We start from the raw sequence: 27085 nt of genomic DNA, 5'->3' as shown, positions 1-27085 counted from the left end.
CAATATAGCTTTGCGGCCTACATTAATATCCCACTGTTCCCATTAAGCTCCTTAACCATCAAATTAGTGTGTTTATGTAAACAGTCTGGCTCCATAAGGCCAGCTTCCAAACTAGGTACAGAAAATTAAGGACTTTATCTGTATGTCTCTTTATTAGCATGAACAGACTGTTGCTGGTCCCATGCACTCTCTTTCTTCCTCGTCCTTAACCCTGCCACCCTGCCCTATACACGACCCAGCTTGCCTTTCATTTTGTGTCTATGTGTGCACAAATGTGTGTTTTAACACAATTCCGGAGTTGTGCTAGTGTGGCTTAACAAAATAATTTTTAAAAATGAAAAGAAAGTCAAACAAAGTAAACAAACAAACAAAAACAGCTGTTCTGGAATAGGGGAGGGGGATAGGAAGACACAATGATGCCACGTGACCATGCAATCCTAGAATAAATTTACATTGTCCAGAATACATGAGTATCCATTTTCCTAGGGACCATGGAGGCACACCAGGGTTCTACAAGCAAAGCCTGTTGGATTTCATCTGAAAAAGCATTTCCCATAGGGCACTTTCCATCGGTGCTGAGAAAAATGGAAGATACCTCCTTAACTAGGTTCCTTTTAAGTAATGGGAGAGACTAGAAATTTGAATAGTCTCTTGGGAGTTGTTCATACTATGTTATAAACCGCTTTGCAACCCAGTTTAAAAGAGGGTCGTTCACACTTGCGCTGAATTTTCCCAACCTGAATTCCTGGGGGGCTGGCGCAAATCCCCCTTAACCCGGTTCTTTTGGAACTGGAAATTTTCACACGTCTTTTCAAAAGAACGGGTCTTTTTTTTACCAGCCACCAATGGGAACTTGCTGCCGATTCAGTTCGGAGCACAGGAAGGAAGGGATTAATGTGCAGGGGGTGGATCATGCCCACCCCTTTGCTCTCTCCCTGACAGCTAAATCCAAAGCCAGGGAGGGGGTTCTCCTGGAAACATAATTAGACAGTGTACTTTGGGGGGGGGGGATAGAATAAAATTTGACAGTTTATGCACATATTTGCTATTGCATGACCACAGTAGACAGCACCTTTAAATAATCGTGTCACCAGTATGACAAAAGTGAACATGATTTGCTTGACACTTTAAAAAAAAACACCACTCAGTGGAGCTGGGGGTAAGGGGTCATTTTTTCCTGTTTCCCAAGAAATAAAACCACAAGAGACTCTGCTCCCAAGTTGTTGCAAACAAAAGCTCTCACACACATATTATATTGCATTTATACCCCACATTTGAACCCGTGGGGGTTTCTTGGCTGAGAGAGTGTGACTCCCCCAAGGCTAACCTATCCTAGGGTTTCTTGCTAAGGGTTGTTCTGAGGGGCTTGCCATTGCCATCCTCCGGGGCTGACGGAGGGGATTCACCCAAGCAGTGTGACATAGATGCACATCATTTGATTGACACTTTTAAAAAACCCGAGAACGATCAAAATTTGGCTCCATTTCAAATAAATACAAATGGTAATGTGAACTTCAACAGGGTTAAATTACCACAGAGAGGTTCGATCGTAGTAAATACAGTGGGAACTTTGGTTCGGTATTTCATCATCGAATCTCTCCTGTTCTATTTGGCAAAAAACACTAGTGTGAATGCAGCCTTAGTTCTCCCAAAGGCCTGGCTTCTAATATCCAGATCCTCTCACATGCAAGTCTAGTTACAGGCATTCCTCCTAACTATGGAGATTATCGCACTGCGTTCTGAGACTGTTCTCATCACGTGATGAGAACGGAACACATTTGAGTATACCGCACGTATGTGTTCCAATCGGGTTCTCAGAACGTTTAAATGTGTTCCAAATGTGTTCCAGGAGGGTACAGATATGAATGTGTTCCCAGAGAGCTGAAACGTGATGAGAACGTTCCAACAGAGGTGTGTGCGATATTCTTATCTGTTCTCAAATCCGTTCTCTCATTCCTCCGTCTCCTGATTGGCTGAAAGAATGACAGGCAGGGAGGGAGGCAGGCAGGCGAGCGACTGCAGTGAGGGAAGGTGTGTGTGTGTGAGGGGGGAAGAAGGAGGGAGGGAAGGGAGGAAAATTGGGACAAGTGAGAGAAGAGGAAAGAAGGGAAAGAGAGAGAAAGAGAGAGGGAAACAGGGGGGCCAGAGCAGAGAGCAAGAGGGAGAGGGTCTGGCTGCTTCTGCGGGGGCCTCTAGTGTTATGTCCAGCGGGGCTCCTGTGCTGGCAGCCTGCAGGAGGCAAGGATGGCAGGGATGCCCAGGACCTTCTCCTCCTTCCCTCCAGGAAGGAACCCACAAAAGCTCCTCTGTTTGGAGCAACACACAAAAGCAAGCAAATAACTCCCAGAATTCCATAGCAAAGAGCCAGACAAGAATGAAAGCGGGGAGGGAAGCTCACAGGCCCCACCTGGAATATTGTGTCCAGTTCTGGGCACCACAATTCAAAAAGGAGCGTGTCCAAAGGAGGGCGACTAAAATGGTGAAAGGTCTGGAAACCATGCCCTACAAGGAACGACTTAGGGAGCTGGGGATGTTTAGCCTGGAGAAGAGAAGATTAAGAGGTGATATGATAGCCCTGTTTAAATATTTGAAGGGATGTCACATTGATGAGGGAGCAAGCTTGTTTTCTGCTGCTCCAGAGACTAGGACCTGGAGCAATGGATGCAAGCTCCAGGAAAAGAGATCCCACTTCAATATTACGAGGAACTTCCTGAGAGTAAGGGCTGTTCGACAGTGGAACACACTCTTTCCTCAGAGTGTAGTGGAGTCTCCTTCCTTGGAGGTCTTTAAGCAGAGGCTGGATGGCCATCTGTTGGGGATGCTTTGATTGTGATTTCCTGCATGGCAGAATGGGGTTGGACTGGATGGCCCTTGTGGTCTCTTCCAACTCTATGATTCTATGATTCTATGAAGGCACACATTACATGCGCACACACACAGGAGGCAAAAGGCTGACAAGCAGCCAAAATGGGGAATTGGGATGACAGCAGAGGACTCTTCTTTTCTAACCGGTTTAAAGAGCTGCTATGGCTACCGGGGCTCTGCCCTTGGCCCAGTCCCCTCCCTGGCAACTTGCTTTTCTTCGGCTTGAAGAGACCTGCATGGAGCTCCTCCTTCTTCCCAGCCTTGCAAAGGAGGTTTGGGATGTAACTTGCAAGGCTCATCTCTCCCCATTTCTCTTTCTCCCTGCCTTCCTCCCGATCCCTCCTTCTTCCCTCCCTTCCCTCCCTCCTCCTTTCCCCCCTCTCTCTCTCACACACACCCCTTCCCTCACTGCAGTCGCTCGCCTGCCTGCTTCACTGCCTCCCTGCCTGTCATTCTTTCAGCCAATCAGGAGACGGAGGCGGCCTTGGTGGAATATGTTCTCGGAATGGTTTCAGGAATCGCTGTGCGGTAAAATGCAGTTCTGATCACGTTCTGATCACGTTCTAGTTTACTAATGCAGTAATATCTGTTCCAGGAACGTTCTCATCACGTGATGATAGGAACGTTCTCAGAACACAGTGCGATAATCTCCTATGTATCAGGGAAGTCAGACTGGAGCCATCCCTTGTGAGTTTCCAGTAGGCAGCCAAGGCCAAACAGTTTTGTGTGACCTTTGATCTTTAACACGAGGCCTTTAGGATTGTTTTAATTGTGTGCAGTTTTAAAAACATTTCCTTTTTCTTCTTTTTTAATTATCTCTGATGTACCTCACTTTGTGGGGGCCCAAGCAGACTGAGAAGCAATAATGTAAAATAAAGAAATGCAACAATGCTTAACCAGTGTCATGAGAAACTCATGTCAAGACACATCCTTTCAACAACAACAAAACTGTGAGTCATCGGATCACACGCTAACAGCACCGTGGCAGTGCAAAACATGATTGTATTTCAGTATCGCTATCAAAGCCGAATCTGAGTTCTCAAATTATGCCATGGAGTTTAGGCTCACCAAACTACTATAGCCATCTGTAAGACTTTGCATTGATCTTTGCTAACACTGTGCAAATGGTTCAAGAACAGAGGACAAAGTGTTCAGCTATTCTTAGACTCCTTAATAGTTGTTAATGTACAGTATATGCTTGAAGCCTTTCAAAGGTGTAGCTGAAATAAGACACGAATATACCATTATCTCAACTTGTTCTTCTGTGAGAATCTGTATACTCTTAGTCCATGTCAGCGCTGGCTATGAGAACAGACTAACATTCAGAAGACCTTAGTTACAAGTAAGTAAGCATGCAAATCATTACAGCCTAAGGCTACAATGTTCTGAACACTAACCAGACTAAGTTTGTTAGTGGGCAGTTTAAAACAGACAGACAGACAGACAGACAGACAGACAGACAGACAGACAGACAGACAGAGACAAAAAATAAATTGGACAACTTTCTAGTAAAATATATAGCATCAAACTGCATGTTGTTGTGAGTGAAGGAACACCAGGATACTTATCTACAAAGGGAGATACTATGACTGCCACAGGCATCCACTCAGACTGAAACTGCATATTACACAATGATTGTCTGAGGGCCCTTTCAGAACTGGAAAGGCTAATGAAGTTCCAGCCTTGACCACTCACCCACAGCTCATTCTACTCTCAGCATAAACATTACAGTAGCTCTTATACATTGGACCAATGGTACGTTAGAGTATTTCAGGTACTATGAGTACCTTGAAAAGTAACGATCAGACCGTTTTCTGATTCTTCACACAAAGGCCTTCCAAGCTTCCCCATGTGAATAAGGAGAACTGGAAGCAAAGCACAAGAGTCCACTTCTTTGAGGAGTTCAGCATTTTCTAGGTCTTCAGGCATCGTATGTGTCTCTATAAAGTGATACTTACAGGACTCAATAAGAATGAAGTCATCATTCCAGTACTGAGATATGGCTGACTGGAAAGCAGTTTAATTCTGCAAACTACATGACTCAGGACAGCATGAACAAAAACAAAACCACTGGGCTTGATGCAATTCATATGTATTTTCAGAACATTTCATGAAGATGGGAAAAGACATTGAATTTACTGCCTGTAAATAAGGTTTCAGAACCCAATTATATATGTGTTTTACTGAAACACAAATTCTAATTTACTAGGACTTGCTCCTAGCTAAATAGAAGTGCACCCTTCATTGCTGTTTGAGGGGCACATATCTTTTGTATACTGTAGTTGTAATGAGCAGAGCAAAAAGTCATTTAGTATTAGATGTTGATTGTTTCAGTTTATACGTTTATAGCCCTCATCATGGCAAAGAGACATTTAAAAGCATGCAGGCAATGTTTTCAATAGCCAGAGGGGCACATTAACACATTTTCCAATGGGAAGGAAGGTTTTAGTTCTTTTCATAGCTTCTCTCATTCTGTGATGAGAAAACAGAATGCAATTAGCTTAAGTTGTCCCAATTACTGTCAAATTGTTGTTGTGTGCCTTCAAGTCATTTCTGACTTATGGTGACCCTAAGGCGATTTTCCTATCACATGATTTTCTGGGGCTGAGAGTGTGTGCCTCACCTGAGGTCACTCAGTGGGTTTCCACAACCAAGCATGGAATTGAACCACTACACCACACTGGCTCTCTACAGAAAAATTACTTCAAATAAAATAAATTATATTTCATGTGCTTCATTTATATATGTTGCGCCGAAGTGAGATTTCTGTGATACAAAAAGAGGATTATTTTGAACAGATATGTGCAGACACATATGGATATACATTAACAAAATGGCTTATAATAAAAAAAAATGGCTTAAACATGGTACCCCTGTTGTATTTTCAACAAAACTTCTCTCAGTCATTGCTCTCACTTATAAAATCGAGTCCATACATTTTATAAAAACACACCACAAACAACACAAAGCCTTCTAGCTGACAATGACATAATTAGATATTGCCTTGCAGCCACAGGCCATAAAACATTATACTAACATTAAAAGGTTAATGACATAAGTGACTAGTCATACATAAATATTTTCTTTGGCGCAAACTGCAGGAAACAATTTGCACCAATGTATCCAGGGGCAAAAATGGCAGCATCACACATCTTCTCGCTGGTGGTCATTGCCAGTAAAAGAACAGGAATGTTTCTCCAGTTCAAACGCCCTTTGGGTCATCTTGAGCACCTGCACTCATTCAAAGTGGATTACTTTATGGAGAATTAGACAAATGCAGAACTGTATTACATAATCATAGTGTATGATTTATAAAAATGAGTCTCTCAAGATGACTTTAGCACATAGGAAATATTGCATACCCATGACAATAAGAACAAAAACTGTTTCTATTCTATAAAATTCACAGAGTTTAGGAGATAGTAAATAAAAGGGTACAAAAGGTATAAATCATTTCTATAGTGTTGTGCACATATAATCAAATCCACTGAAATATGTTTTGCTACTCCATATAACAACCTGCTCCTTTTAAATACACAAACACACAGTACTTCCATGTTAAACCTCTGATTACTGAATGCACTCATTCAGACAAATCTACGGAGCTAGTACATTAGGAAAGTAACATTTTTTGGAAAATCTCCCCTAGGAAACAAAGTGAAACAGGGCTGTCATGACGCAATCCAAGTAATAAGTTCTCGAACGTCCAGCACCATAGGAAGTACAAGCTGGACTGACCACCCTGACTTCCAGCCCAGAGCTGTCCAAAAAAGGCACACACATTCAAAAATACAGCTGCAGTGGACAGCAGAGCCAGATGTGTATACAAACCTAATATCAACAACCACAAAGCAGCCCATATGTTGACCTTTCCTAAATGCACAGCCATCTGCACCTAGAACATTTTTTAAAAGTGACTCTAATAAAATCAGCTAAACTTGCAAAACAAGCACTTTTCCTATCCAACCTTATTCCTTTAAATGATTTGATCATGTTGACTCAGATGAATAACAACAAGAACAACAACAACAACAAAACTTTCAATTTTGTTAATCATACTCAGGCTCTATAAATAAAGGAAGGGAGGGAAATATTCCGGCAACAACAGTTAAGCTACAGCATCACACTGGATAAAACAGATCCAATCCACACTGATTATTTCTGCTCCTCTTTCTATGAATAGACTCTGCTGTCAGCTTTAGAGGAAAGCATAAAAGTCAAAGCATATTTACTCTGTCCTTTTAAATTCCATTCTATTAATATGTATATCTCATCCTCCCAGTTCGTATTAGACAGCACACGCTTTTCCCCAAAAGAGAAGGGCAGTTATAATTGCAGTGGGTGTAAGCAGTCTCAATTTTTTGTCACTGCAGACACATGGCACACTTAAAAAGCACACTTTCAGAAGTTCGTAAGACCTTCAACATCTAAAATAGCACAGCTCCACCACCAGCACATCCCACATACCGTATTGGTGTGTTTTTGTTTTATTTTTTAAAGAAGAGTCCTGAAGCATCTTAGAAAAGATCGACTTTATTATGGCATAGGTTTCTGTGGTCTCAGTTCACTTAATTAGATACATCAACCATGAAAGCTTATTCCATAATAGATTTGGTAGCATAGGACAGGTGTCGGCAAAGTGTGGTGCTCGGCCCCATGTCACTCTAAGGCTGTTTATGTAGCCCTTGATCCCTCCAGGCTTCCTGGCCCTCCTTTTTCTGACCCAAAGAAGTTGGAAAAAAAGATGAATTTCCTCTCCTGGAAGCTTTCAGGGGGAGACAACTCACCTTTTATAAAAGTAGCTGCCCCTGTCCTTACAGATTAACATTTCAAAACACCCATTTTCCAAAGGCAAGGTAGACTTCAAGGGATTTTTGTTTTTCTGCACACCCGCTGTTCATTTTTGGCACTCCACTCAACCCCAAAACGGTGCAAGGGCAGAAAACTGAATCCCAAGACCCATGGCACTAGATAGTACTTTGTTATTTTTTGCTGCAGTAGATTAACATGACTACCCCCTCTGAAATCCACACTATGCACACACTTTTATATCAACTCCTTTCAAACTTCATGTCCCATTAATTTAAGTACACTCACCAATGCACACTTATACGGGAATAGTGCAGCCACATAAGCAACACATTCTCACGTATACACTAGCACAGTCTGCCTGGTAGTGTGCCAAGCTGTCAAATGCATGCACTGCAGCCTGGGAAAAGTGAAACGATCACAAGCCGCATATCAGCATGTTCTCCCTACTTATAGACTGCCTGAATGATCTTAAAGCATGCTATCTCAAACTTCAGGACACTCTTTTATGTATCTATATATAAAAAATCCATTATCTTATAGCCACAGACGGTCTAAATATAAGAATTGCATGGAAAGGCTCTTGCTTTGAGTAACTCGGCAAAAGCGTCTTTGCAGAGGGACTCCAAAGCTGGGCTCTGTTCTGCGGGCTAAATCCATCTGTCAGTCCCAACTGCAGCAGACTCACAGAATCAACTGGAGCTAGATATATGTTCTGACTTGACAAGTCTTACTTATTGAAGTCTACTTTCATTGGAATTAACAAAGGGATTTAGCTCTCTGTATCTGTTCTATGTCAGTGTGGCATAGTAGCAGTCTGAGTGTTGGACTACAACTCTGGAGAACAGGGTTCGAACCCCCGCATGAAACCCACTGGACCTTGGGCAAGTCCCACTCTCTCAGCCTCAGGGGACGGCAATGGCGAACCTCCTCTGAGCAAACCTCAACCAGAAAACCCCACGATAGGGTCGCTTTAGGGTTGCCGTAAGTCAGAAACAACTTGAAGGCACACAACAACAACATCTGTTCTTAGCAGGTGTCCAGCAAGGGGTTCTGAAGTGTTGCTGGTACCTAATGTTCGTAACAAATTTGGTAGAACTGCAGAACTGTTACAGGACTCCCCCATCCCTTTTCCTCTCCAAATGTCTGCCAGGTTGGGACCTTTGGACAGGAGGGGTCTTTCACTGGAGGGCAGCTGCTACACATGATCTGTGCATTTCTAGAGAACTGTGGAAGGCTAGAGGAGGAGGGTACTTCCAGTATCACTACTGTATTGCTCTGAGGAAGGAGGAGTGGGGCCAGCTGTAAAGGAGAGGATGGAGTCCGTGATCTGAGGTGGCTGGGGAGGCTATTCCACTTATTCCACTTGTCCTATGGATCTGTCCTTCCCAATGGGTCAAGTTGGGTGACCATGGCCCAGAAATGGGGGGGGGGACCTAAAAAGAAACCTAAAAGGAGAGCATATTGTGTCTCAGGGTTGGTTGGGGGAGGACTGTTAGTAAGCAATCTTACACACCCCCAAGGTCCCCAGCCGCCCTCCTTTTCCAGGACGTGTCCTCCATTCCAGCCTTGCATCCGGGAGGGATGCCCAAAGGTCCTCCATGTTGAGCAGGGCTAAGGAGCTTGATATTTATAGTGACGGGAGAGGTTTTGGAGCTTAGCTTGGAACGTCCTCCATTGATGAGGATGAGGAGGAGGAAGAGGAGGAGGAAGAAGAAGAGGAAGGGGAGGGAGGAAGAGGAGGAGGAGGAGACCCAGTCACCTTCCCCAGGCTCTCCTTGCCATCCCTTGGGCAGCTGCTGGGTGCAAAGAGAGGCAGCAAAGAGAGGATCCGTGCTTCTGGCTCCAGCAGCCGGGAGGCAGAGAAGGAAGCCGGGGGAAGAAGGGTCCTCTCTCTGCCTTTCCTAGTGGTACCCAAGCTGGGAAGGTGGAGGAGAGACTTACGTCCCCAAGGTCTCCTTGAACTCGAAGATCTTGCTGATGTCGTCGGCTGGCTTCTTCCAGGAGGAGATGTCCTCCCCGTTCTCCTGGGCCATGGCAGCAGAAGCAGCAGGAGAAGCCGCCGAGAGAGAGAGAGAAAGAGAGAGAGGCAGGAGCCAGGCGGGATGGAGGAGGAGGAGGAGGAGGAGGAGGAGAGGCGAGGATGATGGAGAGACAGCAGGAGGAGGATAGGACCAGCGCCTCCTCGCTTCTTCCTCCTCCTCCTCCTCTTTCCCCTCCTCTTTCTCTTCCTCCTCCTCTTCCTTCTCTTCTCTCTCTCTTTCTCTTCCTGCTGTTGCTGAGGCTGGCTTTTGCTTTCTCTTCTTCTTGCTGTTCTTCTTCTTTCTCCTCTTCGCGCGCTCCCTCTTCTTCCTTCTCCTCCTCCTCCTCCGCCTTCAACGCGCAACGACTTCCTGGTGTGGCTGCCTCGCCCTTGCCACCCACAACAACACACACTCCCCCTTCCGTCTGACAAAACGGACTCTTTTTCTTCCTTCCTTCCTTCCTCGCTTGCTTTCTTTCTGCAAAAGCTTTCTTTTAAAGCTTGCCTTCCTTCTTTCCTTTCTTGCTTTCCTCCCTTCCTGCAGAAGCTTTCTTTTAAAGCTTGTCTTCCTTCTTCCTTCCTTTCTTGCTTTCCTTCCTTGCTTTCTTTTTTAGTTTTCTTTCTTCCTTTCTTGCTTGCCTTCCTTCCTTCCTTCCTTCCTTCCTTCCTTCCTTCCTTCCTTCCTTCCTTTCTGTGAAAGCTTTCTTTCTTTCTTTCTTTCCTTCCTTCCTTCCTTCCTTCCTTCCTTCCTTTCTGTGAAAGCTTTCTTCCTTTCTTGCTTGCCTTCCTTTCTTGCTTGCCTTCCTTTCTTGCTTGCCTTCCTTCCTTCTTTCCTTCCTTCCTTTCTGTGAAAGCTTTCTTTCTTTCCTTCCTTCCTTCCTTCCTTCCTTCCTTCCTTTCTGTGAAAGCTTTCTTCCTTTCTTGCTTGCCTTCCTTTCTTGCTTTCCTTCCTTCCTTCTTTCCTTCCTTCCTTTCTGTGAAAGCTTTCTTTCTTTCTTTCTTTCTTTCCTTCCTTCCTTCCTTCCTTCCTTCCTTTCTGTGAAAGCTTTCTTTCTTTCTTTCCTTCCTTCCTTTTCTTTCCTTTCTTTGGGACTTCTTTTTGTATCCACCCCATTTCACTCTTTCCCTCCTGTTCTTCTTTTTCTTTTAGGGATGGCCCCTTTCTTTCGCGAACACTGCCCTTTCTTGCTTGGCTTTCTTTCTTTGGGGGCCAGTCGCACTCTCTCAGCCCTCAAGTGATGGCCATGATAGCAAAGCCCCTCCACTGAGGAAACTTAATGTTGGGAAAGCCCTGCCAGAGGGGGGCCATGGGTCGGAAAGGAAGGCACACAACACACACACACGCACACACAAACACCACAGTCTCTCTCTTCTTCTGTCAGTTTTCTCCTCTTTCTCTCTCTCTTTCTCTCCTCCACCTCCTTGGGCCTCTTTTCCTTCTCTCCACCCCACCCTTCCTGCCTTTTTAAAAAGCTATCCTCAGCCCTGAATAGGCCAACAGACAGGCCAAAATAAAGCTGCTTCAGGTCACTTTGGAGGTATGCTGTTTAAATGCTTCATGCATCCTAAAAGGCTGGAAGCCGCACCAAAGCTACACTCCACTCCTAAGGACTGGAGCACAGCTTTGGTGCCGCTTCTGGCCTCTTAAGATGCATGTGTCATTTAAACAGCATCCCTCCAAAGTGACCCGAAGCAGCTTTATTTTGGCCTGTCTGTTCAGTCTTTTCCTTTCCTTTGGGGATTTATTTCTGTGTTCTTATTCCCCCTTTCACTCCTTCCTCTTCCTTATTATTATTTTTGAGGGGGAGAAAGCTCCCTTTCCCTCATAAACTCTGTCCTTCCTCTCTTTTTGCTTTCTCCTCCTCAGCCCAACCTTTTTGTGCTGGTGCAGGTTTCTTTTCCCTCACAACAAGGCACCTCACACAATTTTTTTGGGGGGGAGACACCACCAACTCCACAGAAAAGACAAAAAGACACTCCCAATACACACACTCAGATACACACTCCCACACAAACACACTCTGAGGCTGGAAGGTGGCTTCCCCTTTTGCCTCACAGGGCTGCTTTACATTTTCACTTGTCTCCTCTAGTCTGAGAATTTCCTCTTTTGGGGTTCATGCTTCTTTTTTCAGTCAGAAATGAACTTCCCCAAGTTGGAGAAGAAGAAAGAAAAAACAGACAGAGCATTATATTCTGTGTATATACGGTTGCATCCTCACTGGAGAAATAACCCGGTTTGGCAGCGCTTTAACACTTTGTATGGCTCAAGGCCATGAAATTCAGGGAGTTGGCGTTTGTTGTGGGCCCCACAACAATTGCCAACTCCCAGAATTCCATAGCCTTGGGCCAGACAAAGAGTTAAAACAGTGCCAAACTGGGTTATTTCTCCAGTGTGGATGGAGCCACTGTGTCTATCCACATTGCAGAAATAATCTGGTTTGCGAGTGCTTTAAACTGCCCTGGCTCAAGAAACTATGAACTACTGGGCCTTGTAGTTGGAGCTCCGGGGCCACAACCCACTACAAACCCCAGATTCCCCCACAGCCTTGAAGCCAGGGCAGTTAAAGTGGTCTTGAAGCGGATTATCCCTGCAGTGTGGATGCGGCCCTAGAACGCAATGTGAGGATTGCTCCCTTTGGTTTCTCTGGGTTGAGAGCCACCTTGGGCTGTTGTTGGTTGTGAGAATGATGGAAGAGTCCAGAAGGGGCCTCCTTTGCTTTTGCTTTGCTTTTGCTTTTGCTTTCCTTTCGTTTCCTTTCCTTCTTATCCTATTGGCTTCCTCAGTTCCCCTTCAGAAAGACTCCAGGCAAATTCGCATTGCAGCAGGGATCTTTATTAAAAAAAAATTAACAACAACAACAACAGCAGCTTCTCCTCTCTTCTACCCTGGCAGCCTTTTCTCTCTCTCTCTCTCTCTCTCTCTCTCACTTTCTTTCTCTTTATGTTTGCTAAGAAGCCAGGGAGGACTGAGACAGCAAACCCCCCCCCAGGATGACTCAGATGTCCTCACCTCAAAGGAGGACAAGGAGCTGGGGAATGGAGGACACTTGGGGGGAATGGAGGACCTACTATAAATATGAATCCCTCCTTCTTAGCCCTGCTCAAAATGGAGGACATTGGGGCACTCCTCCTGGACAGGAGCCTAAAATGGAGGACCTGTCTGGGAAAAGGAGGACATCTCTAGTCACCCTGCTGTCCCCCCTCACTCTCCCTGGACCTTTCGGCTGGCTGCAGCCGGGCTAACTTCATCTCTCTTTTTCTTTCTCTCTTTCTTTCTCTCCTTCCCTGCCTGCTGGCTAAAAGGCGAGTTGGCAGAGTGCAATGCTGCAAGGGCACCACCAATGCGACAAGGCAGCCGGCCTTCTCCTCTGCATTAGAGCAGGCTGGCCTCCTTTCCCAGGACTTGTCCTCCCTTTCAGCCTTCTGCCCAGGAGGAGTGCCAAACTGTCCTCCCTTTTGAGCAGGACGAAGAAACAGAGACTTATATGAGTTCAAAGCTATAGCTGTGTCAGTCTGTAGAATCAGTATGTAGAGAGATCTTGTAGCCCCTTTGAGACTCACTGCAAGAAAGAAGTTGGCAGCGTGAGCTTTGGTAGACCTCAGTCTGCTCCCTCCAATGCATTTAATTCTACATTTCTCTGGGGTGTTAAGTCTGAGGAAGTGGATTTAAGTCTACGAAAGCTCGTGCTACCAACTTCTTTCTTTCATTTAGTTCCAAAAGTGCTACCTGATCTCTTTATGCACATATTTCTATGCATGTTTTGAGCTTTTATTTGGTAACGTCCTACATCTTTCTTGAATGTGCTACATTTGGCAGTGCTTTGCCCTCCCTTGCAGTTAGGATATCGGTCAACCTGCATTAGAGGATGCAGGGGAAGAAGGCGGACCCAGGCTGGAGACCTTGGAGCTTATCACATGGAGGGCGAATTGGTAACATCCCATGCAGAAACGGGATTTTAAAATCCGGGTGTAGATGCGTTGGCGTGAAAGAGAAATGATGTGAAAATAATCCAAACGGAAAGCCCTTTTGTACTTTCGGAATTTAGCAAAAGTAAAAAGGAGCTGGTTTCAACGACTTTGCATTTGGGTTATTTTTGAGTTATTTCTCTTTCAGACAAACATTGTCTGAAAAACATACCGCAAATGCGGGTTTTTAAACTATTTATTCAGGTTAACCCCGAACGTCGTCTGAAAAACAACCTGCAAATGTTTCTGTACAGGATTTGTCCCATGTGATAAACTCCCTTGTTTGCCCAGGCCAAAGTTACCTGGACTTCATCCCACTCAAGGCAGGCAGGAAAGAAGCTCCGTGGGCGATCGGCCAGGGCAGGGGTCAAAAAAGTACTCTTGATGCTAGTAGACAACTGACTTTTACCCCTTTTAGGATTTCTGTTTTGAAGATTCTGCACATTCCATCTGAAACTAAATGTGAGGACAGCACATGTGTACAATTAGGTGACAAGACTGATTCACACTAGTGTTTTTGTGCCAAGTACATCTGTGAGAGTCGATGATGCAATACCGAATCAAAGTTCCTACTATGTTTACCCTGATCAAGTCTCTGGCAATTTAACCTTATTGAAGTTCACATTAACATTTGTATCGATTTAAAATGAAGCCATTCTCAGGTTTGTTTCTAACTGTCAACCAAATGATGCACATCTACATCTCACTGTTTGGGGAAGGATGATGGCAAGTCCCTCTGAGGACCAGTGTTGCCAACAAGCCTCGAAGATAATTCCCCAAACGTTTGGCCAAAACTCACCAAATCCCCCCCCCCCCCATATCTCACCAAATACTTATTTCAACTCTGAAAATTACCATTAAAACCAATCACCAAAGTCACACCAAAGGCTCTGAAAAGTACCCATTTTGGTGTGAAAGTCACCAGATTGGCAACACTGCAAGGACCCCTTGCCAAGAAACCCCCGTGATAGCTTCTCCTTGAGGGGATGCCCCCCCCCATCAGCCTCGGAGGATGGCCATGGCAAGCTCCTCTAAAGAACCCTTGGTTCTTCAGACCCCTAACCCCCACCCCCCACTGATACGGTTTGTTTTGTTTTGTTTTGTTTTGTTTTGTTTTGTTTTGCATACCTTTGTCATACTGGTGATGCCAGTATTTAAAGGTATTGTCTACTGCAGACATGCAATAGCACAGATATGCATATTCTGTCAAATTTTATTTTTTAAAAAAAGTACACTGTCCAATGGGATGTTCTGAGAACCCCCTCCGTGGCTATGGCTTTGGCTGGCAGGGAGAAAGCAAAGGGGCGAGCACAATCTGCCCCCTGCACATTAACCTCTCCCTTCCTGTGATCCGAACTGAATCGACAGTAAGTTCCCATTTGCAACTGGTAAAAAACCCTGGTTCATTTGAAAAGACTCACAAAATGTCTCATTTTCAAAAGCACTGGGTTAAAGGGGATTTACACACATGCCCAATTCGGGTTGGGAAAACCCGATGCAAGTGTGAATGACCCCCTTTTAAACCGGTTTGCAAACCAGTTTATGACATATGGTGAATGACCTCTAGGTAATGAATCCTGTGATCTGAAAAGCCAGTATAAAGTCAAAGGCTTTCATGGCTGGCATCCATAGTTTTTGTAGGGTTTTCGGGCTATGTGGCCATGTTCTAGAAGATTTTCTTCCTGACGTTTCACCAGCATCTGTGGCTGGCATCTTCAGAGTAAATCCAGTAAATTTTAGCACAGTTCTGACAGATTTTGTTGCCTGGTTTTACACATAACTCTGTACATATGCATTCATGTTACACATCACTATAACCTAGCTTCACCTCTGAACCTCCAGATTCTTCTCTTGCCTCTTCTTCACAGTTGCAGAAGCAAATATCTTTGAGACAAATGTTAGCCAAGATCTGGGAAGTTTCAACCAAATTTAGCTAAGGATTAGTGAATATTCAGAGAATATTTCCTTCAGCATGGTAATTACATATCAAAAGTATATCGGATTTAGAATAAGGGTTTATGTTGATTCAGACATTGGAGATGTGTAATTTAATATCAGAACTAGCGCTCTGTGTTTTCATTGATATTCTTTGGCCTCAATTCCTTTGTTAGTCCCCACTAGAGAAGATGTGTTGACTCAGTGGGGTCATGGTTTACCAAGTTCTTATTCAGTGGGTCAACATTAATGGAAATTCTTTTGGTTAAATGAGTGGGGATCAAACAAGTGGGCTCTAGTGGAGATCAAATATTAAATTTGGGCCTTACTCCCACTTGAAAGCTATAGTAAGATGACAGTGTTGCTGCATGCATCGTAATACACAATAATCATCAAAGGCTCAATGGCTTAAGAATGACTTTCTGGATTTAAGGCAAGATCCCCAAAATAACTTTTCATGTTAGACAGCGCTCCAAATAAGACAAGATTCTAACTCCTGACTCGAAATTACTCTGGTATTTTGTACTGGAGTAGAACAGGTTTCACCAATTTTGAGCGTTGTGTAGCATGTCGTTTCACAAAGTCCTACAAAGTTGTTAGATTCTGATTTGCATGTGTATGTTCAATACCTGATCATTTGCATGAGTGAAATAATAGTGATTGATCAAGCACCAGAGACAGAATTTTCATGTCCTAATGGCAGTGGTTTTCAACTGGGTTGTTTCACCCATCCAGGTGCAAAGTGATTTGAGGCAAAATATGTTGCACTTTAAATGGATCCATGATGTGAAAAACTCTTCCTGAGACTCTGGAGAATTGTTACCAGTCAGAGTAGACAGTGCTGGGCTAGACAAACAGCCTGATCTAATAAACGGCTACTTCTTAAGTCATTAAACAATATGTTATCAGTGGATGGGAATGTAAGTGTGAATCTGTCCTAAGGCTGATAACACTGCTGACTGAATCAAAGGAGGGACAAAAATAAATTATGCAGTTTTTTCTTCAGGGCACATGTAGTAACAATGTTAAAAACAAAAGGACCAAAATATTAATGATTCAGAAGTGTGCACACTAGAAACCAAAACAATATTATACCTTTCAGTGATAACTATTGGACTTCTAGTTGATTTGTGTCAATCCTGGCCTGATGGCTTACTAGAACAGTTTGCCCCAGTTTCAGAATACTAAAAATGATTAAAATTATGGATAGATAGGCAAAGGTGTTGAAGTAGATTAATGTCAAACATGTGCTTTCTGTACACTGCTTCACACATAATTCCTATAAATTCAAGCAGTGCCTTGCATGTGTGAATAAGCCATCATAGATGGAACTTCACAGCCAAAAATTTTAATGTCACTTCAGTTGAATCAGTTCACACATTCATCTGCCAGTTATCAACTGGGCTGTATTCCAGCGGTGGAATATCAGCTCTGCCTGCAGAAATTTGCATATTGAATCCCTGAGATCTCCAGGTAGACCTAAAGATGACACTAGACTAATACTTTAAAAGAGTTGCTGCTGGTTGGGTAGATAGTACTAGATGGAGCCATGATCTCCCTTGATTTAAGGCAGCATCCTATGTATACATGCATATGTGGATAGAAAAAAAGATGCAGAAAATTGTACTAACTGATCAAATTATTGGGAATGTACAATTTGCTTTCTAAAGTCTGTTTTCTTTGTTTCTTATTTCTCTTCTCAAAGGCTTTGCTTTCTTAAAGGCAACATGAGGACACAAGCTGAAGAACTTGGGTTTACAAGCGTACAGGGAAACAACTTGTGTGGTATATGATTTCTAATGGAAGGTAATGTTTATAAGGCCAGTATGATCTTGTGAATAGCCCTGTTATTCCAGCAATACAGATGGGATGAGCCAGAGCTTCAGTGGTAGCGTATGTGCACCACAGGCCAGCTATAAGACCTCAGGTTCCATTCAGGCATCTCCAGTTGAAGGATCTCAGGAAAATAAACTTGCACAGACATCTGACTGGGTCATGAGAGAGCAACTGCTAGTGGGGCAGTCTCTGTATAAAGTCTTATATCCCTTTAGCCACACCTTCATCCTCCAATAACATTGTAGCGGAACGTCCAAGGTGCTAATGGGTGATTTAGAAATTGGCAGAATGGCACATACTTCTGAAAGCATGTTATTCACCAAAGAGCTACTTATATGTCTGATAGCAGGATTGCAATTGACACTGTGGCAGAACAGATGCTTATTTGCATTACTAATGCTGGGTGAAGCCACTGTATACAGTAACTGCAGTGTAGCTCCAGATAATACTATGCCAGTCCCACTGAACTGGCAACTTAAATATACATAGCAGGGAGCTGTTGCTAAACATGGCTTCCCGGGGCACATCTGTTCTTATAACATGTGTTTGTCATTACACAGTTTGGTGCATCTATGCATAAAACATGTGAAGTATCCATACATGTTCTGATAATAAACAATTGCTTTTGCTGTGCGGCTGGCGGCTCTCACACAGTGCCCACAAGCATCAATGTGCTCAGAGACCTACCAGGATATTCTACAGATTCTCTGCACCCCTCACTGCTGCAAAATAAATTAAAATGGCTGCTCTTCACTCTCACACACGTTGTCTGCTTGGTCCCTCCTCCCATCCTTGCTGTCTTGGGTCTTGTGCAAAGAGAAAGGAGGAAGTTCAAGTCAATTAATAAATTCTGGTCAACCAGAAGACCTAAAGGGTAGAAGAACAGTTCTAAGTAGACAGTACTAACAAGGAGGACAAGAAGCAAATTATAGCTGAATGCTGCCAGTGAAGAAGAAGAAAACCATCTCAGTCTGACACTACTAGTGAGCAGACATTTGGACTCTCGGCAGGAGAGAAAACTAGTAGACTAGTTTTCACCTACTTCTTGGAAGTAGGTGAGGCAGAAACAAAGAATCCAGGTAATGGGGAAAAAGAGAGAAATAGAGGGGCTAGAACCTGAAGAGAGAAAGAAACAGCAGAGGACCAGGAATGGAGAAAAGGGGAGATGGGTAAGAAAAATTCTTTAGGGAAAAGGAAAGAAAATGAAAGAGCTGTGGATTGAGGAGAAAGAAAGAAGAGGCAGGACCTAGGCGCCTTTGAGCAAAAATGTAGGAAATGAGGTCTGTAAGGCAGGAATGGTGATGACAGGGGCCTGGGGACACTCAAGCAAACAGAGGAACCAAGACCTTCTTGAGTAGTGGCTGTAGAGAGCAATGAGTAGTGTACTAGTTTTAGGGAAATTTATTTAAAGGTGACTTGGGGAAAGAAATGTGTTTGCCCACTGTAAAACGTGTACTATGTTGGAACAAAAAATAGTGGGTTACATTGCGTTTACTCAGTTCTGTGGAAATTGCTTACCGCTTAGTGTGAAATGGTGTTTGGCTTTGCACTAGTAAATATGGTGATTATTCACATCCCTGTGACAACCATTTTTTGACTGCCCTTGCCTCCTCCCTGGTAGCCATTTTGTGATGCACTTTCTCAAAATTCCAAATGTGCCCACAGACTTCCCCTGTTTGGGGATCCTTTTTGCTACATATCCCTAGTCAAGGAGCACAAGCCATATCCTTACTGACATAGAGGTTATGTACGGAGATGTAATAAAGCTCAGAAATGCAATCATATTGACAATGGCAGGGAGGAAGGAGAAGGCCAAAGATAATTTACACCATTCTGAACCCCTGAAAACCACCACCTCGGAGCAGTCTTACATTCTTGATGTAATGTATTGATGGTGTGCATTAAAGCATGGAAGGGGGCAGGCCACCACAGCAGCATAGTGAGGTAATCATTGAGGAAATTGCTTGAGTCCACAACTGGAGAACATTTATAATTTGAACCCACTACTGCAGCTGCAAGCCACATAGGTGAGTGGTGTTGACAGTGGCGCACATTTCAAATGCAGAATAAATAAAAACCTGTTTTTAAAAGTCATAAGTGAGGCAAGATGTAATATTAATAACAAAACACTTAATGGAATTCTAAACCAATTACAGAAGCTGTTAAGTAGATGCTGTGATAAATTTCACATCCTCCATTCTCGACTCGGTCTCTTCCTGGCCCTGCCTACATGCCGTGCAAACAGAGCAAGCTTCATCATTGCTCTCAGTCAATAAACTAATCTGAGGGATTAGGAGAAAAAAGAGATGCTTGTTAAGGGAGGAGAAGTATCAATTTGTCCAGTCAAAGGGTTGCCACAGAGCAAACAATGAAAATGAATCTTTAGTTTTATCTGAGTCAGAAGGAAGGTTTTGCAACTGGAAGAACCTTACTTCCAAAGAATCTGACCAAAGATGAGTATGTACCTACAAGTAAGAAAGAGAGCCCAATGAGTTTGAACTCTGCAGCCACACAAGTTCATTATTTATAAAATGTGAGATAATTGGTTTTGCTCTATAATGCCAGTGTTGGTAACAGCAGTTTCTATGAAGGAAGGCTGTGCCACAGTAGCTCCACATGCCTCTTATATCAAAGGCTGCATCCGCACTGCAGAAATAATCCAGGTTGACACCACTATAACTGCCATGGCTCAGTGCTATAGCATTCTGAGAACTGTAGAACTGCACCAGAGTTCTCTGACAGAGAAGTCTAAATTTCTCTCCAAACTACAATTCTCAGAATTCTATGGCATTAACCCTTGGCAGTTAAAACAGCGTCAACCTGGATTATTTCTGCAGTGCGGCTGCAGTCTTAAACTCTTCAATCAAGTGCAAATATTGGCTAACCTATGTTGTGTGATGCTGCCCTCTACTGGATGTGAGGAACTGAAACTGTGTTCCTTGCAGGAAACCTAGGGTTCATTCAAAACAGAATGGATTTTAGGGCTTTTTCCCCAGGTGTCATAGGCATAAAGAGAGAGCCAGTGTGTGTAGTGGTTTGAATGATGGACTACTAGTACTTCAAAGAGACCAGAGTTTGAATCCCTGCTCAGTCCTGGAAAGTGGAAGCCCCGACCTTAGATTTGTAACAATAATATGCACAAAACAGGACTTAATAAACTTGAAATGTTTCTGGTTATAGGTTGCTCCCATTATTTATAAGGGTGATGTAGATGTTAATGTCATTTTGGATCCCAGTCTTGAGAGAAAAGTGGGATGATGATGATGATGGAATCATCATCATCATCATCATCAACAACAACAACAACAACAACATTCAAACCACTAGAGCCCTGGTAGCAGAGTGGTTAAATGTCTGTACTGCAGCCACTCACTCATAAACCACAGGGTTGAGTTCAATACCAGCCAGGGGCTCAAGGATGACTCAGGCTGGTATCCTTCTGAGGTTACTAAAATGAATACCCAACTTGTTGGGGGCACTTAGCTTACACACTGTAAACTACTTAGGGGGTGCTTAGGTGCAGTATAGAAATGTACTTGCCATTGCTATAATAATGATGTAGTTTTATGATGTAGTGTTATTATTGGTAACAGTCCTAAGCACCATTTTGGGGAGAAAGGCAGAATATAAATTTAATAAAGAAATTAATATAATCAAGTAGCTATAGCATTAAATGGTGATGGTCTGTATATGTGAATGACACATTACTTGCAAATCTGCTATATTATATTAACTCATGCTCAGTGTTTTTATAGTAAGCCAGCATTGTGTAGTGGTTTGAGTGTTGCACACAGGAGGCCAGGGTTTGAATCCCTTCTCTCTGATGGAAACCAACAGGATAACCTTAAGCAAGCCACACTCTCTTAGCCTCAGAGGATGGCAAAGGTAACCCTCCTATGAACAAATCCTGCCAAGAAAGCTCTGTGATAGGTTTGCCTTAGAATTGCCAGAAGCCATAAATGAATGAAAGGCAGACAGCAGCAACAAAATATTTTCATATAGAGCTGCAAGACTGGCAGTCTGAAAAGAGAAAAGGGTCAACTAAGACAAGAGTGTCTGGTTTAAGACTCCTAATGTCTTCTAAGCTTAGTAATATTCCATGATTTTACAATAGTTGTAAAAACAGTCCATGTTCTTATATTTTATTTAAGTGTGTGTGCGTGTGTGTGCACAGGCACCTGTGCTTTCAAGTTACCGGTTGACTTATGGCGATCCCATTAATTTCACAGCATTTTCTTTGGCAAAGAATATTCAGAAGTGGTTTTGCCAGCAATTTCTTCTGAAATATAGCCCACATCACCTGGTATTTGTCAGCAGTCTCCCATCCAAATATTAACCATGACTGATCCTGTTCAGCTTCCAACATCAGATGGGATCTGATAACTTCAGGCCACATATTATTACTATAGTATAAGTATTGTAAAAAGTTGTACAAGCCGGAGTGACAGATGTACAGCATTGGACTGAGTGGGTTTATTTATGGCTGGTGTTTGGTGAAGGCTGTGAGATTGGGAAGTGCTGTAAGAATGGCATGGTGAAAGTGATAAATCTGAATGCTGAAGAGTAAACAAGACTTTGTATGGATTGTGGATTGCATTCAGACAAACTGTTTTTTGGTACTTTAAATAAATTTAAAAAGATTCATAACATATTAAATTGTAGAATTCAAAGATATAGCCATGATAGTCTGGAAAGTTATTATGCAAGGGGATGCTGTAGAACTTAGAGGTGCATCTCCAAACATGCATTTGAAAAAGTAGGCTCAAGTCTACCAGCTTCTTTCTTTCAATTAGACTCAAAGTGCTACAAGATACACATATTATTTGTTCAACATATCTATGGCTACCTGCTCCCTATTGCAGCTTTAAAGTCTACAAACTAAAAATTTCAGCTATTATTTTAGAAGAATAACATTACATAGCTTGGAGGAAATAGAGTCATTGGAGAATGTGGATGGCAGCATGTTCGTGGCAAGCATGTAGCAATTTTGAGGTGGAATCACCACTGAAGACGATTAAAAATATGAGCATCGCAGTGGGATCATTGCAGCTTCCCCTCTTCAGCCAATTATATCCTGGAAATTATTATTGGAGGAGATGCAGGTTGTTTCCCTTTGGACCAACATATGTTGGGAAAAGACATGTGAGCAGTAGGAGTTTCAGATAGAACCTCTGAAATGAAATCGCTGCCTGTTATCTAGTAAACTCCAGAGAGAAAGGAGCAAGCAGGCCTTTATCAACAGTTAGACTCTAACAATATTATTTCTTTCAAAGAATGGAGAAGTTATTATAGCAATCAATATCAAGCTGCATCATATCAGAGGTAGGTTCGGAAACAGTGAGAGTTATCTCCTGAACTATTCTGGAGCAGTTTGCAATTGCTAGCTCAAAAGAGTTTGTGAAGATTGCACCATTGTTAATAGAGGGAATGCCATATATTTCATTCATGGGAGATATTGTAAGGAAAAGATTTTAAAATGAATGCTGCAAGCTAAGGGGCTGATCTCCATTTCCTCCTTCCAAGGAAAATGCATCTATTTCCAAATGCTGATAGGGCTGATTCATAGGTGCCTTTTAATAATTTAATAACTGCAAGATATAGATATAATAATCATTTAAAAACTGCGAGATGTATATATAACACCACTGGCTTCATATGGCCTAAAAAACCACCAGCAAGTTTCCTTGAAGAAGGAGAGGTGTGGTCCACCATCCCTTGCACAACGCCACTGAGACAGCCATCTTACTCTGCCTAATAGATACACCAACTCTGAATCACATGTAACATTTTAAAAGTGTTTTTGAGCATATGAAGCACATAGTTATGCTACAGCAACTTTAATTGGGTCAACATGATTGTTCCTGTATTGCAAATGTAAGCGTAGGCCTGAGCCAGGGACGTAGCCAAAGGGGGGGGGGGGTTCTTGGGGTCTGGACCCCTCCTTCCATTAGAAAAATGAATGATGTGTGCTGCTGCGCCGCCACACCCAAGCCCCATTATAATGGTGGCACTTAGTCTGGACCCCCCCCCCCCTTTCCTAAAATCCTGGCTACGTCCCTGCCTGAGCTTTTCCAGGTCTGAAACTGCCACTTCCCAAAAAAAGGGGGGGCTTCCAGACTGGTGATTTTTTCCCCCAATTTAATGCTGCTTCTTGATGTTTCTTATCACTTGGGCATCCAACTGCTCTCCTGCTCTCACGATTTTTTAAAGCATTCCAATAAAAATGTGGTGCATTTCTGTTCAATTATGGGTGTCTAGCTTGTGATTTTGATTGTGATGTCAAATATGAGTGTGTTGCACCCTTCACACCCTTCCCCAGATGTGTTTCCAGCTGTGTCGTCATTCTGACACAGTCTCCTTCTGTTTCTTCCTAGGACCTCCATTTTATTATATTGTAAATTCTCTACATCTGTAGCCCAAAGTAATACAGTGGGCCATTGATATCCACTGGGGTTTGGTTCAAGGACTCCCCGTGGATAGCAAAATCCATGGATGTGCAAGAAAAATTACAATGGCATAGTAAAATTGTGCCCCTCATATAAAGAGAAAAAGCAAGGTCCACTTTGGTGTCATAACAAACTACAGTCCCAATAATTCCATAACACTGCAGCATGCCCATTAAAGTGATGTCAAACTGGATTATTTCTGCAGTGTGGATTCAGCTGCTGATGCCTGGAGGAGGATTCCAAATTTAGTCAGCAAGTGTTATATTTCCTGCAGCAATTAAAAGCAGATGTGGAGAAAAAGGGTAGGAGTGGTTTCATTCCCTCTACCTTTTAAATCTGATCGTGAATCGGTTCAAATGTCCCTGCTTCCCACTTAATTTGAATCGCTGAAGCGATTCTGAGACCCATTTAACCCACATCTTTTTGATGCTGATTTTTTTTCTGCTTCTTTTTCAACAAATCAAATCTGTGCAAGTGAGAACCACATGCGCACTGGTATCGATTTAAATTTCCCCTCCAGCCAGCTGGAACCGAATCATTTTGAATCAATTCATTCATGAATGAGAACCACAAGTGGATTATTTTAGAGGGGGAAAATGTGATTGGAGCAAACGTAGTGAGAGAAAATGCGATTGGGGCAAATGTGGTGGGAACCACGCTCGCTCCACTGTCAAATCGATCCATCGATTTGAATCGCACACCAATTTATTTGTAAATGGGAATGGGGCCAGTGTAGTAAAGAAAACTCTTCCTGCCTGGGAAGGGTATATAAAATCCCTTTTGAGGAGGACACATGTGACTTATGGCTCACAACCTGTGCACCCACCTGTGCTATATATGCAAAGCATCTAAGCAAAACCTGCCTTTTATTTCCTGTCTATAAAACAACTATGAAAGGAATTATTTTGACTGAGAAATTAACAAGGAAGTGACTGGTCCACCACATGAGCTGCAGAATACACAAACAAATTGCATAATATTGAAACGAGGCTGCATGGGTTTGCAGGACTACAGTATGGCAACACTAGCCATAAATAATCTGAAAAGTCTGCCAGGCTCCACCCTTGCATTTCATATTTTGGCTCTATGCAGGGGAGGGAGTATTTTTTTTTTTTTAAGTAAAGGTTTAGTGACTCAAGTAAACCTACTGAGAATGGTAGCTCTGCTGTGATCTAACTGGCATGTTTCAGCAACATGTATTCCATAATTCCAACACTCACAAAGCACCAGGTGCAGCAAGCTGGCCTCATATCAAATGATCATCCAATGGTTTACTGTATAGGTTAAACCAGAACTCCTTTTTATAAAGAATTCACACCTGGCAGACAAGAAGGCAGTAAAACAGGATTAGCCACCTTCAACTTCCTTCAGGGTGCTTCCAAGACAAGTGGCTGCCAGAGGATGCCATCAGTAGTTGATCTGATAATAAACCAGAAACATCCACAGCAGCAATAGGAGATGGAGCCTGATACCCATCTGTGCTTCTGGCGAGGAACTTTCGGACGATGCCTATAGCAGCTCTCAGTGTTTGTCACTTCCAGTTTCAGTTAAGATGTAAACAGCTGGAACCTCTTTATGTATAACCAGAGTTTTGGAAACATACTTTTTGGGCCTCATACTCCAGAATTCCCTGGACAGCACAGCCACTAGCTATGTTCTTCCTATCCCATAGGTATTTTTTCTTTGGTAAAGTAAGACCCAACACAACGTATGACTCTGGAGACCAGGGTTTGATTCCCATCTCAGCCAGGAAACCCACTTTGGGGAAGTCACATGTTCACAGCCTTAGGGGAAGGCAATGGTAAACCTCCTCTGAACAACTCTTGCCAAGAAAACCACAAGATAGGGTCACCATTAGTTGAAAATGACTTGAAGGCACACAACAACAACAACAACAACAACAACATGGTAGGAAGGACTGGAGAACAAGCCAGAAGCTGGAACTGAAGAGTAATGAGAAGCAGAAAACAAAATGGAATTCAGGGCACAAGACAAGCTAAGACCAGAGAGAGATATTATTAGGTTGCTCATTTCCAGCACCATGCACCAAGAAGCCCTCTTGCACATCTTCAATGACCAAATAAGACACTGACTGATAAGTCTTGGCACTTTTCTGAGGGGCTGCAGTTTTACAGGTCAGCAGAGCAGAGGTGAGTTCATTTTTCAAACTAGTTGTTGTTATGGTTCCAAGGCCCGAAAAGAATTTAATTATTGTTACAGATGCATTTTTCAATAATAATAATAAGAATAATAATAAGAAGAAATAATGCTTTGTTTTTTCAAGTGTAACTATAAATTCATAATTCTTAAGTACCTTCACTTTGCCTCCACTGTCACCAGAAAGCATTAAACAGCACTTGAACTACGTTATATTCCTCCTCCACCATTTAATAAGGTCTCCTTAATGTTAAAGATAATTAAATACTGCAGTCATACCACAAAAGCCTGGATTTATTACTAAATTGCCTTTGCAATATAACATAGTTATATCTCATTGGGGAAAGAAATTAATTACAAATGAGCTACTTGTAACAAGTTGCTTCCAAACACTGTTTGTGGCAGTGTAATAAGGCAACATGGTTACCATGATTATAGTAAAAGGCAGAAGAGGAAAGACTCATCTGCTTGATGCTGGCTGATCAAGAACACTTGCCTTATATGATTTACCCAGCACATGTGTACTGTGGCTTCCATGTTGGTGGGGATGATGAATCCACTCATGGTTTTAGCCTGAACTTTAAAGGATCTGTCCAAAGCATGGAAGCCATGTTGATGCTAGGGTTCAGGAACTTGGATATCTCATTTGAAAGTCAGATTAACAACCTAGTATGGATTCGCCACCTGATAGACATGATAGGCACCAACTGTTATAGGCATGTGTGTGTAAGAGAGATGCAAGGAAGGGAAATGTGAATATTTTGTAGGAAAAAAACTCAGACATCTATGGAAACCCAATAACTGAGAATTTATTTACACTGCAGAATTAATGTAGCCTGATATCACTTTCACTACCATGGCTCATTACTATGGAATCCTGACACTTGTAGTGAGAAATTTAGCCTTCTAAAGAGAGTTCTGGCACCACAACAAACTGCAAATCTCAAGTTTCCATAGGATTGGCGCATAACAGTTAAAACAGCGTCCAACTGAATTAATTCTGCAATGTGGCAGCAGCCTGAGACCCCCTTTCACACTCCACAGTTAT

The 27085-nt window shown here is 42.9% G+C and overlaps 1 protein-coding gene across 1 annotated transcript in view; it reads right to left on the bottom strand.

The window, feature by feature from the left end:
* Positions 1-10142, bottom strand: part of CAMK1D (calcium/calmodulin dependent protein kinase ID) — a 251852-nt gene extending 241710 nt beyond the window's left edge. The window contains exon 1 of the mRNA XM_089524687.1: positions 9619-10142. Within this exon, the coding sequence (XP_089380813.1) occupies positions 9619-9710 (92 nt within the window). The 5' untranslated portion in view covers positions 9711-10142. The remainder of the gene's footprint in view (positions 1-9618) is intronic.
* Positions 10143-27085: the final 16943 nt, after the last annotated feature.

The sequence above is a fragment of the Sceloporus occidentalis genome, unplaced genomic scaffold, assembly GCF_023333645.1.
Source record: "Sceloporus occidentalis isolate IW3139 unplaced genomic scaffold, rSceOcc1.0.p SCAF_5, whole genome shotgun sequence".
NCBI classification, from domain to species: domain Eukaryota; kingdom Metazoa; phylum Chordata; class Lepidosauria; order Squamata; family Phrynosomatidae; genus Sceloporus; species Sceloporus occidentalis.
The sequence above is the reverse complement of the archived record's forward strand: the minus strand, read 5'-3'. Positions and strand labels throughout refer to the sequence as shown.